Source organism: Poecilia reticulata, linkage group LG13 (genome assembly GCF_000633615.1).
Source record: "Poecilia reticulata strain Guanapo linkage group LG13, Guppy_female_1.0+MT, whole genome shotgun sequence".
NCBI classification, from domain to species: Eukaryota; Metazoa; Chordata; class Actinopteri; order Cyprinodontiformes; family Poeciliidae; genus Poecilia; species Poecilia reticulata.
This window is the reverse complement of record NC_024343.1, coordinates 26,344,174-26,358,040: the sequence shown is the minus strand read 5'-3', so window position 1 is coordinate 26,358,040 and position 13,867 is coordinate 26,344,174. Positions and strand designations below refer to the sequence as shown.

Here is a 13,867-nt window from a genome sequence, read left to right as displayed (position 1 = left end):
TATATGTGTGTGTGTGTGTGTGTAAAAATGTATGTGCGTGTATATGTGTGTTGTGTGAAAGCACTGCATTGGCTAAATAAGGACAAAAAAACTGCTTCCAGCCCATGATAATTACATTTATTTGAGGTTCTCTAGAGTTCAAGACTTTTTGCCTGAATATTCTGTAGACTAATGAATGCTGAACTCAACCCTGGAACCTCACTTAGCATCAATAATTCAGGGAGTCCAAGCAATTAATTCTTAACAGATTCCAGTTTTTGCCTATGAAGTCCATTTATCACTCCTAAAACCCGTGGATTAGTTGAAAGAGTATGGATAATGGTTTAAATGATAACTATTTTCTTTAAAAAGAAGAATTCAAAAGAATGCATGATTTAATGCTTCTTAAGCTATATGTAGCCAGGGCTTCTGGTATTTCTCACAACGGCTGGCTGAGTTTGGCTTGGAATGCAGATTTTATTAAAGCTAATAATATGGCGGATTCACTCAAGCTGAAAATAGGCAAATTTGAGGCTGCACCGAGTTTTTGGGTACATCTCCAAATAAAATAAAACCAAAATAAGAAAGGAGAGCTTAAAACTTGGGGGGCTTCAGAAAGTAAAAAAAAAAAAAACTATGAAAATATAAAATCGCAAAAATATAAACTCTTACAAAAATCCTCTTAAAACTTTAGTTAAATCTGTTCGCCTATGTGCATTTCTGTTTATCTCGAGGATAAAGAAATCTCCCAGTCATTTATTTTCCCACACCAGCAACTCTAAACATCTATTTGGTGCCACACTCCATAAATTCAAATAGCACGAGTTTACTTTTAAGTGCCTGAATAGAGGGTAGCTGCAATTTCTTTTCCTGGTTCTTAAAGGCTTTTCACCCCTCATCTGAAGGGCTTCTTCACTTCTGACTGACTGAAGAGTTTCAGGCTCATAAGCCTTTGCAGGGACATTAACTCTTTCAGCATCCTTGAAGCTTGTCCACGTGAAAAAACACCCAGGGACAAGTGTAGCATATGCAGCCTAGTGAGGTGAGGAGTGCACAGATCACAGTATAAGAAAACTGAGTAGCTAATTCAAAAACATGTTGCAGATTACAGAAGGCTTGTCTCCTTAGTTCAAGACTAATAAGGACTTTAAGATAAAGTATATAAAAAAGAAGACAAGCAGCAGTAATAAAGGAATCAATGTTGAGTCGCGTATGTTAAGTGGTAAAAACAACACTCAGCGGCTTCAGCAAGTATTTATTTCTATATTTACAATCAGGGCTTGAAACCTCGACTTAGAAAGTTTTATGGCTATTTAAATCTTGAAACATGCTAAATGCATTCAGGGTCAGTGACTCACATGAATCACAGGGTTGGTGAGTGAGCAAGTGACACGTAGTCAATGACTCTCACAAGTTCAACCAGTTTCTTACAAAAACTATTACCACCTCTTCTGACATTATTTTATAAATCGCAAAAACAAGTAGATTTTAGCTATTAAAAATCCTTTTCTGACTAGATCAAAATAAAGTAGCACATAAAGTGGGACAAAAACAACAGCCATGGTTTATGACTTTTTTTTTTTACAAACAGGGAAAAGATGCTGTGTGCATCGGCTTTCCATTGAAGACTTTGTAGCCTCCTTTTGCTGCATCTCCATCTTCTTCACTTAAAAGTATCGATATAAGAATCAGCATCGGCGATACTGGTGCTATGTTTACGAGGTATTGGATCAATACCAAAATATGCAGTATTGTACACCTCTACTGTCTAGTGATGATGTTTGTTTGTTGACTATTAAACCTCTGAAACTTCCATGAAGCAGCTGTGTTTATGCTACAAATTACTGACACAGGTCATAATTCAATGATGTATGAGGGCAATTAGTGCTCATTTAGTAAAATGACAGTTTTTTTATTGCCATGTACATAGTCCAATAATATTAATATCACATTTTAAAATAGAAGAAATCCAATAAGCTAAAAACGTGTGGTCTGGATATTTAATAGAAGATTCACCGTTTTTGCTGTTTTGCTATAATCCATGTCCACACACCAGCTGTTGTATAAAAAATATAAAATATCATTTCTGATTCAATTTATTGACTATGCTGTGAGAAGGTTATATTCTATAGGGCCTTTGGCACAATTGGAAAGGATATGCATCTCAGCAGGTTTTAACACTTATATTTGAAAAAAAGCCTTTTTATTTTATTGCAGCTGGGTGAATGATTTCTTCTCCCCAGGCATTCAGGTAGAATATGCTCTCCAAGGTTTTTCTTCTTTCTTTCTTTCTCCCAGATTTGCTGAGATGAACCGTGCTGCATTTTTAATAAGACTATGCAGCTGAATATGAATAGATGAAAACTGTTCCTTTTTAGTTTGTGCCCAACATTCAGCAGCATAGCAGAAAATGGGCACTGTGACGCATGTTGTGTACCATGAAGAGAAGTGAAAATGAAAAAACAAATATATTGATTATTGTCTGCCTAACATGTTCAATATTGCTAATTAATTCATAATACGTTTTATGTCAAAGGAAATTAATCTGCCATTATAACACAGCTACAGATCGACATCTTTTTAAGTTCCAAGTTTTATACTTTCCCAGACTCAAAATTCAAAAATTCTGAAAGTCAAAAGACATTTTTGGATAGGACAGCTATAAAAGGGATGGATGGACAGACATGAAAACAATTGCAATATAGACATTTCTTCCCATATTCTACTTTTTGTCCATATTTGGCAAATACTTCATCTTAGTTTACTGACAGTGATCATGTAAAGACACTATTTAGTTGGTTGTGCAAAGAATCTCTTTTAAACAATTGTTGCAAAGACTGCATCACTTATATTTCAATGGTTTCTTAAAGTAGTCTCAATCCACAGTCATCTGGGTCATGTAAACAGCAAAGAAACAATCTGAAACCATTGATGAAATAATAGATGTGATAATTGATGTACACAGAACCAGACATGGCTTTGTTAGCTTTCAAGGAGAACTCCTACTGAAACATTTTTCATTGACCTTTAAGAAGAATGAGGTCAGCCCAGCTGCAACATTCACAAAGCTCCATTTTTTAAAAAAAGAGAGAAATAAATAATTCTTTATACCTGAAAACAGCAAGTAAAATTTATTTGTAAAGAAAATAGTTTAAAATGAATCTGACAGCATTTCTTTTAACCGAGGGAAAGAAAATTCACCAGTTTTATTTGCCACTGTGTCAAATCTTCCTTTGGGCTACCATTTAAAATCAAAATCATCATTGAAGTCATATGATTAAAGATGAATTGGTTCAGACGTGTCACAGAGGACACAAGCAGAAGAAGACAGCAGGAATATTTCAACCAGTAAAACCAAAACATGTGGCTTTATTTTTAACTCTACAATTAGGCAAAAATCCAGCCTATGATTGTGTTTTTTTCATTAAAACATGCAGAAGGAGTTAATGAGTCCTCTGTCTCCAGTCCCCACTATAGCTTCCTGCCAGCATGGCTAAATACCTGTTAATACCTCATTGCCAATATGTCAACTTTAAGGCTTTGTTCTCTACAAAGCTCTGGTTTGACTGTTTAACTTCTTACAAGCTTCACAGATGTCTTGAAGCACTGTTATAATAAGCTGAGATTCTGCTTCTAATTGCAAAGAATGCCAAATAAACAACACAGGGACTTTATGCCTGAAGACGTTTGACAAATAACTGGGACACAACATTCGAGACAAGAGCCAGAGGCATTTATACTGACCTCTGACCTCTAAGTAGCATATTTTAAAGCCAATTAAAACAACTTACAGTATCTTAGTAGTCACAAAACACTAAATGCTAAGTGCATTGTGTGCTCAGATTGTACTATAAGCTGTGCCTCAAATCAATTTATGTGGGGCAATTGCAAGCTTGATATTTTTGCTAATTATATGTAAAACGCTAGAAATAATGTTAAAGCTGAGTGTAGTATGACTGATGTTTGGAATACATGAATTAAATCCAAAACAAAATTATTTTTAACCACACATTTAGGTTCTAAAGTAATATTTTCATTTTCACAAAATGTTTCGTCTGACTGGAAGAAACATTAACATTTTTGATCAGTCCAGCAGGAATATCACTTTAAATCTGAAAGAAAATCTGGGAAGGGAGCTAAAAGATTAGGGAGATGGCAAGGAGGCCATCCAACTTCAAAGACTTGAAGGTTTATGGCAAAAATAAAAATTCTAAATACCAGAGTAATTGTGTAAAAAGCTGCTCAGTAATTATCAAAGTATTAGGGTTTGATTGCTGAGGAGGCAAAAAAGATTTTTCAGTCCATTATTGAAAAGAGTATAAAATAATATCGACATCTAATTTTTTAATAAACTGTAAATGGAGTAATAGTGTACATACATATTTTACATTTTTAACAGTAGGAAGTTAAAAAAAATTGAAGACAAATTTTATCTTAAGAAGATAAAAAAAAATCTTGTGATCTTTGACTTGATATCCATTTTCTTTGTGTAAATTAGCACTTATGCATGTAAAAAAGTAAATCAAGCATTGTCCTCCCGCTGAAGTCAAATTATTGGAAGGATGTGGCCAGCCCAGGCGCCTTGTTAGACATAACCTCTTTTAAAAGCAAACAAGCTGGGTATTCCATTTGATACTGATAAGTCAAAGGGAACTCTGCCTTTATTTCATTCCTACCACATAAACAACACTCTCAGCAGGATTCTTTTGAGCTATAACAAAGGGAGCGACGATGAGGGTGTTAGAGAATGCAGCTCCAGTTCTCAGATGGCTGTTTGTATTTCCTCTCTGTGCTGAGGTGCCAAATGAGAGACTTAAGAAGTTGCTTTTGTGTTTGTTGTGACCTAGTTGAGGGGAAGGGCAGAGGTCCAGAAAAAATGGGCAACAGAAAGTTTTCTTTTTCTGGTGATTCTATGAGCTTCCTGAAACATAATTGGTATGAACTGAGATCTTCTTGTTCCCTTATAAATGTCGTTCTTGCTGTCCAGTTGATGCTAAAATGTTGCGCTGAATATCTACAAGCATAATGCTCTGCTAAGAAATTGTCAGAAATAATCGTTTCTTTAAATATTACTTCTATAGCAAATTCCTTCTGCCAGGAAATAGAGGTCAAACATTAAATACAATAATGACAATCAGACGCAATACAGTAGAGATGTCATTATGATGAATACAAAGCACATAATCAAAGATACCAGTCTCCAGAAACTACTATTCTTTTCTTTTCTGAATTGCAATAATTAGGTGAAGCAAGTAAGTCGATTTTGGTCCTATTAAAAGTCAATAAAAAACATTTGTTTTTTATTTCCAGACATCTTTTTGTGTTGAAACGATGTAAATATGAAAGAAAAATATATATAATTTTTCATGACTCAATACATAATTTTGCAATTATAGAACTTTGACATTTTCTGACATTCTAAAGTCAGAAATTGGCATGAATTAAAAATTCATAAGTTTTAGAAGGTTACAGATGTGCTTTAATGTATAAGTGGTTAATTTTATGAGACGCACACCTGGATATCTTCCAACGGGTAAATGGTACACTCAGACTATTTTCCTGTTTCAGAACAACATCTCCCAGGTGCAGACATGCCATCAAACTTCAAACTAGATCCAGAATACATGCCTGAGACGGAGAGGAAGAAGCTGTGGCATGGCTGCATCTGGGAGATGTTCTGATGCCGGGAAAGACCCAGGATGTTTCACTTACACTTTGGAAAATATCGAGATGTGCATCCCCTATTTTTACCATGTCAGTCTCGGAGGTCTTCTGGCGTGTCTTGTTGAAAATAGTTTTATATTGACAGAGAATATTTGTTTTAATATTCAAGCCTTTTAATGACGGTACATTATGATTTCTCACAAATTCTGGGTATTAGTATTTTTTTTCTTGTGAATATGTGAAATTACATTTATTTAAAGTTTTGGATATTTGGGGTGGAAATTTCTTTTTTTTTCCAATTATGTACCATAGCCCTAAGACCCCATTGTATAAGCCATCATTGCAAGAAGCCAAATGAAAACATATACACGTAGTTTTGTACAACCATACAACCAAGCCACAACTAGGCCTGTCATGATAACAAATTTTGCTGAGCGATTGTCTAAAAAATTATTCTGATAAACGATAATATTGGTCAAGACCTTTTGACACTGACTTAATGTAAATTACGTAATAATGCATGCGATTTCCTGCCATACATAGATGCACTTTATTTTCAAAAGAACACATAACACTGGAACTGATGAACTAAATAAACAAAACAACCAAAAACAAAAAAAAATGCATTCTCTGTCTCCATTAACAAAAAACGTACTTGAATAAAAACTAAGCAATGTAAAACGAAAGTGCAAATAAATACTGCATTCAACCAAAAGAGTGCAGATTATCAAGTCTGTATACTATATTGCCCTTCAGTAATCACTATATGTAAGAGAAGATGGGCACATCCGACTACCTAATGCAGTAGTTCACACTACACGATTTTTTGCCACTATTTTCCCCTTACGACAATCTTGGCCGTTCTTAGAACGGTGTGCTGGTAATTTTGTAACCGATCATCCTGTAGTGTGGGGTGGGTTACGGTAGATCGTGGTGACCGCTCCGATCTAAATCAGGGGTTTTCCCCGACTGGGATCTTAAAGCTGAATGTGACAGGTAGCCAATCAGAAAGCGCGGATTCTCCTCCGTGCTTTCTGAGGGAAATTACTGAGGGGAATCCCAAACAGCTGACACGACGCAACCCAAAATCCAGCGGACATCGGAGATGATATGTGGAAACAACATTAATATTTATTCAATATTTCGTGCAAAGAATATAGAAATGACAAGGGGAGGAGTTGGAGCCAAATTGCTACCGCAGTTGATAAACCCGGTAAGTTTTCAGCTGTTCTTTGTTAACGTGACATAAATAGGTTATAATGATTTTCATTCAGTCAGGACTTTATGCTGACTCTAACCACATGCATCACAGGTAGATTCTAGTAAAGCATTGATTAATGTCCGAATTTAAAATTAGTTAACTGGACTCGTTATTTTGTGCCTTTGTGGCTGGACACCACACGGCACGATTGAACCGTTATACCTAGGATTTCTGTCGGCTAATGTGTCTCTCAGGTTTTGAAAATGGGCCGACAACTCGTGTAGTGTGCCCTGGGCATTACACTAAGGAAATGAGGAAGTGGAGAGCACTGGAGCTGAGCCTTTTTTCATTCTGTGTCATCAACAGAAAGAAAAAAAAAGGCGGGAAGAGACGATAAAGCCGATAATTAAAATGAGGGCGGTAGGTTTAATTTATCGTGCGATTAATTGATTTATCGTTTATCGCGACAGGCCTATCCACAACACAAAATTATACATATTACAGTACTGGATTCATGAGCACAAAATAAAACAAAATGTTAGCTTTTTTTAGTGCATATTGTACGCTGCTGTTTTTATTTCTGTATAGTTTAACTGTAATCTAATGTGAACCAGTGAAGTTTCAACACAACAGGGAAACTTAAGTCAACTTCTTTCTTTTTTCTTTAAAAATGAGTCTCCATGTGTTTGATGAGAAGATTTCTGTTTTAATTTCTGGCGCTAATTTACAGGTACTTGCCTCCTGTACAAATTGTAATCTTTTTGTCTTGTGCCATTTTATTCATTTCAGTTTTAGTTCTGTTTCAATCCATCTGACATTCTACTACAGTGCCATTGGTTGACACATAAAATATCAAATAACTATAATAAAATGCCTCAGCTCCTTTCGAAACATTTGATACCATATTTATCACCGGCCTCTGCTCGTAAAGACTCAGTGGCACTCTGTTGTCATGACTGATTTGTTGTTACTTCAGCAGAGAGAACCCCACCTCTTGCCCCACAGCCCCTCCCCATATCCATTTTTACCCTGAAAATTAATCTTTTATTGTTACTCTATCTGCCACAAGTCACTAAAAATGCCATCTCTGCAGTCAGTGCACACTCTCTACCCCTTTCTGTCTGTTACAGTGCTCTCACACATTGTACATTATACATGTCAGGTAATAAGTGGCAGATATACTGCCTAAAAATACACCACTATTCTTTAGAGCAGATATGTATTAGTAAATATATAGATTTCAAAAATTTTTCCCAAATACTTCCATGTTTCCCCCCCCCCCCCGTTTTGAAAACTGTGCCTGATATTAACAGAGTGCAGCAAACATCAGACACCCAAATTTAAAAATGCCTTTGACAAAAAAAGGTGAAGTTAATCGATTGGAGTATACACCATCATTTTTTTAATGCCAATGGTTTTAAATGGTTTGAAATAGAGATTTCCAGACCAATGCATTTTTAATTGATCAGCATCAGAGTCACAGATGAAGCAAAATTATTGATACACGTTGCTGATCTGCTGTTTATGATTTACCAGTTCACAAGCCACGCAACCGGTATTTGTACAGTTCAGTTTTAGAAAGTCGCAGCCTATGTTTTTAAATTTGAGGCTTATACAACTGTGATATAGGATATTATTTACATTCAAATCATAGTCCACAACTAATCCTGATTTGGAGCACATCTTGGCTATCCTGCAGAAATATCTTTCTCATTCAAACAAAAAATATCCACATCGAACAGACTGCATCATTCTGAATGTCATTGGTGAGTATGTGTAATACTGATGAAATTCAGTGTTTAATGATATATTTAACTGCACTTTAACGATACTGAGTTTTCAGACAAATACATAGCGCTGATTTTATTAACTCAGTGTCTGAAGGAGACTTTATGTGTCTAATTTAAAATCACTGGCGCTGGTGTCAGGATGAAAAAAGTTCCAAACAGACGTCTTTAGTTGTAAGCTTGACAGAGTATTATTGTGAGAAGCAGAAAGCTCAAAGTGTACCCAGGCTGTTCCAAAAAGACATCTGAGAGGACTTAATGAAGGGATTGAAGCCAAAAGTTACAGCTACCACAGCCATTGCTCTCAAAACAAAAAGGCTACGCCTGCAGTTCTCTAACTGGATGCTGTAGTCCTCACATTATCCTATTATCCTGCTTTTTACATTAGCCCAAGACAGATTTCCGCCAGAAAACACAAACGTGTTACCCCTTTCTTCTTTTTGCTTCTTTAAGTACTGGCACCCAACTTGCACACAACAATACAGTTCCATCTGTCTTACAGTGCGGTATAAACTACTAATTAACAAAGTGAGCACACAGTGTTAGCATTTGAAAAATAAGACTCACCCAGCTTATTGTTGTGAGGGACACGCATGCCGCCGTGGTTCTGAAAAGACAAAAGAAAAAGAAATTAATAATTCAGGCAACGCTCTTCAAATAATCTCTATACATCCAGTTTAACAACACATAACTAGGTTATGTGAAGATGCTGGTGTTCAGCCCAGTACTGAAGCTCCTCTACCTAATCACTAATGAAGAATTAATGATACAAAGTATTGAATCCCCTATGGCTTATTTGCAGAAATAATGGGCAATACCCCATGTCATTAGTCCTTCCTAATTGTGTGGGTTTTGTGCCTGCAGCTTTTAAGCTCCAAGTATTCAGCTCAATTAAGGCACTGTTCCACCTTCAGAGCTGTCAGCACAAGCTGCAGACCACGGAGCGATGACTAAATCAATCACAGGCCATCGAAACTTTTGACGAACCGCTTTCACCTTCGCTTTTCAGATAAGATCGTTTAGTCCTGGGAGAAGGCGAGAAAGCACGGGCGGCAGAGCGAGAGCGGCACAGTATTAATAGATAATGATAAACTGGGTTTGATTTATGACTTCCTCTAGACTAACAATCATTTCACTGGCGGGCTGTTGCAGGCTTCAGAGAGCCTAACTAAGTCATAAATTCTGGCTTATAGGATGTGGTGCGGTAGTGACAGGGAATCCCAACAGTTTGATGACAGCAGCACCAATCAGCTTGTAAAGCACCACTTAATTTGGAAAGATTATTCATTTTCCAACTAAAAAAAACAACAACTTTGTATTTCTTCCACTTGGCTCTTATGGCTGTCCTCCATAATTTATTTCCAGACACGTTTATTTGTATTTTTTTTTTTTATCTCTCCTCTAATTTAAATCTTGGATGTTTTGACAGGTTTCAAGTGAGATGAAGAAACAATAAGTTCACCACCTATGCAGACGTATTCATTGCAGTGATTTGTGTGAGGCCTCGCGTCTTCACTCCACCCCTCCTCAAGTAATCAGAGATACAAGGAAATTTATGCATGGGCAGACAAGATCATATCGGGGTGATTTGATTCAGAGGGTACATCAGCTTAATTGGACTCAGTAGCATTAGTCATGGCCACAAGGTTTCTGTCTCATCTCATCAGACACTCCTCGTATGAAATCACGATTTAAGCTGGAGAAAGAAGATGCCTCCAGAAAAAAAAAAAAAAAAAAAAAGAAATACGGAGTGGGTTTTTTTTTCTGCTCTGAAAATGCGAGAACATGACACTTTATCAGATAATTACCCGTATAAGATCTCTTCAACTAGAAAATACATCCCACTTTGCAGGTTATTATTATTGAGGTGGAAAATTCTCAAAAACTGAAGGCATGTACTGATAAAACAAATTAAGCAGCATGGAATATGATGTACATGGTAATTCAGGAAGAGGACAGGCAGTTGTTGTTCATCATATCTCTTTCAAAATGAGGGTAACAGTAAACCACAGTGTTTTGACAGCCATGTAACACTCAATTTACTGCTCTGTCAAACATCACTAATTAACTTGACTGTACAGCTGGTGTACAACAACATGTTAAGGGTTTTCAGCACACATATCAAAATAGGGATAATAATTTTAAAAACAGATATTTAAAAAACATTTTTTTTAATCAAATTGTGAGCTGGACGTATTGCTAGGGGTGTTTCAGGACGAGCAGTGTTTAGAGTGTTGAGGTCATTCAGGTGATACAATTCAAGACGTGGTCTGAGGATCCATCTGGACCGCAGGTCAGCAAACTCTTCCATTCAAAGAATCGCTTTTGCCTACAAATTAAAACTTTCCCGGACCTGCAAAAAAATGATTTTCTAAATGTGTTCTACATCAAATGTTTTGTTATGGACGAAAGCAATATGAAACTAAAATGTATTTCTATTTTCAGCTTTTAAGACAAAATGAATCTTCTATTACAAGAGGAAAAAGCTATTTTGCAAAATGAGGTGAGCCTTTTCTATATAGATAGCATAGTTTAAAGGTAGTTGTAGCTACTATATGCAGACTTTGCATAAGAACTTACAGGAAAACTGTTAAAATGACTATTTCTCATTTTGTGTTCATGAACAAAAATATTTCCTTTTTTTGGTTTTCTGAGAGCTACAGCGGTGGAGCAAAAGTCTGGATCTAACTAATAGTGGATGTTGGCCAACTGCTTTAACTGTTACTTAAAGTTTAATATGCATTTGGTGGGAAAAAAACTGAAAAAATGCCTCCTGATCCGCTAAAATGTTTTTAGAACGTTTTTTTAAAAAGGGAGACAAACTGAATGAAAGACTGATGTTACTCTGGAGCGAAGATCCATATGAAAAGGTAAAAGTGTGGACCCACAATTTTTCTCCTCCTTCTTAACATCACCGCACTTCAAATAACCTGCAGTAACTTAAAAGCTTACAAATGTTTTAATTAATTAATAGCTCACAAATGCACAGATAAGCAAAGGCAGACACTCACAGAGGGGAAAGAATCCCCCTATCGTTGCAAGAACACACCGACCTGCATGCTTTTCATGTTTCCCTGCTTCAGCACATTCGATCTCACTGAATGAGTCACACAGTGGCTGTGATTTGCTAAAACTCAACTGTGTAAAACACAACAGTCCTTGGTGACAAGTGGCAAAATTATTTAAGTAAACTGAACTGCGTACGTTGCAGTCAAGAAACACAAAACCTTGAGCCGCTACAGTGCTTCGATACAGCTGCAATTGCGACACAAATCTTGTACGTGCAAAAGATATACACTTGAAAGCATAAAATATTATTAATGGAAAGCATAACTATAGAGAAGAGCTGCACAGTGGTGAAGTGAGTGACACTGATGCCAGCATGAAGTTTGCATGATCTCACAGTGGGATCTCTCCAGGTACTCCGGCTTCCTTCACTAGATCAAAAATCATGACTGTTAGGTCCAAGTTGCCCATAGACATGAGTGTGTGCATAGTTGGATGTTCTGTGTGTCTCACTGTTGTCCTGTGATGGACTGGTAACCTGTAATCACACCCAATGACCACTGGAGACAGGCACCACTCAGTAGCAGTAGTTTGACTTGCCTAAGGCTTCATTATGACCACATTGATGATGTAAAGTAAAAACACTTCTTTGCTTGAGCAAGAAGTCTGGGGGCTCTGAATTTCTTCTAGAACATCAATTCAACTAATTTAATTTCTTCTTTAAAAAATGGCATATCACTTTTTAATACACTTCTTTAAAAACATGCCAAGAATTTGCCGGGATACCCAGCAGCACAGGATCATCGTTTCATTCTTTAAGTGAAAATCGAATGCTACGTTGATGGTCAAATCTGTATTTGATACGAGTTGCATTTGACTTCCAAATCATTTGCAGTTATGTCGTACAGTAGTGATGTATGACTTGTGTCTGAGACCTTTCTGTCAGATTATCGAGTCATAAAAAAACCCCTGCGCTTATTTTAATTTGAATACTACTTTGGCACAGCCTGGATGCGGCCGTGGGGAACCCCAGGCAAATAAAAGCAGTGGGTCATCAGGTAAATAAACTGAACCTGGCACAGACTTCTGCAATGCAACATCATCCAGTGAGACAGTGCTTAGTCAAGCATGTGTTCATTTTTGGCAAATTCCTCGCAGCAATGTTGTGATGAAGGGAAACAAAAGTTGCCGTGATCATTTTCCAGAATTGTTTGTTACGATGTGACAACTGTCTGTGCAATGTTTTCATCTTCTTTTATCCGTCAAATTCACAGATCCATTTTTCAGTCCAGACTCAGTGAATCTGAGTTTTTTTCTTTAACCTCAACTTTTCCCCTAAAACCAATAAATGCTTTTTGTTTGAACTGCTATGGCAGTTTGTTCATCTCTTAGTTCTATTTTTCAAGAAATATCTTTCTGAACTCTTTAAACTTTTATTTTTATTAATAAAGACGCAAGTGTTGAAATATGAACAACTTGGTTGACAAAATTGACGTTTTTGACTTTAATATATTATCAATTAGAAGAAAAGTACACCACAATTTAGTAAAAGTCTTAAAATACAATTATCTTCTTAATTGCCGGAACATAATTTCAAGAAATTTTTAAAAACTCAAACTTACATTACTCAATCACATCACTGATAAGCTATTGGCATCCCTCATAATTCTTAGAAAATAAATGGTACTAACACTTAAGGCCCCTCAAAGTCTGAGGGTCCTAAGTAGCTGCTCACTTTGCTTATGCCTTGAACCGCCTCATATATTAATATTATTGAAAAATAAAATAAAATCACTGTTTATTGGGGCATATTAAGAAAAATTTATAAAATATGTGATTTCAGTTAAAGGTAATGCCAAAACAATTACAATAACATTTTACAGAAATTAAGAGGAATAATAGAATGAAGAAAAAAAATCTTGTTAAGAAGCAATAAGATGGAAAGTGTGTATGTAATTTGTTTGTTTGTTACCTTTTGGGTGTGTCCCTGTAGCGGCCATTTTGACACTTCCTAAGAAGGAGGCCCACCTCAAACCCAGCCTTTTATAGAAAGTTTCATGTTTGCTGGAGTTTGATTGGCTGAGCAGATAATTGAGAAGGCGGGGACAACCATGTATAAGAAGACTGTTTGCTGTGCAGAAGAGAGACAGAGACTGAGAGAGAACAACATTGTGGGTTGTGGGTGACTTTTGCTGTGCTGATGGAGGCCGAATAAATCACCTTTGTTCAT

General features: G+C 36.4%; 1 protein-coding gene across 2 annotated transcripts in view; it reads right to left on the bottom strand.

Moving 5' to 3' along the window:
• b3glcta (beta 3-glucosyltransferase a) overlaps positions 1-13,867 on the bottom strand; it is an 89,380-nt gene that overhangs the window by 41,417 nt on the left and 34,096 nt on the right. For both annotated transcript variants that reach the window (XM_008426260.2, XM_017308173.1), the window contains exon 3: positions 9,199-9,238. In XM_008426260.2, the coding sequence (XP_008424482.1) occupies positions 9,199-9,238 (40 nt within the window). The remainder of the gene's footprint in view (positions 1-9,198; positions 9,239-13,867) is intronic.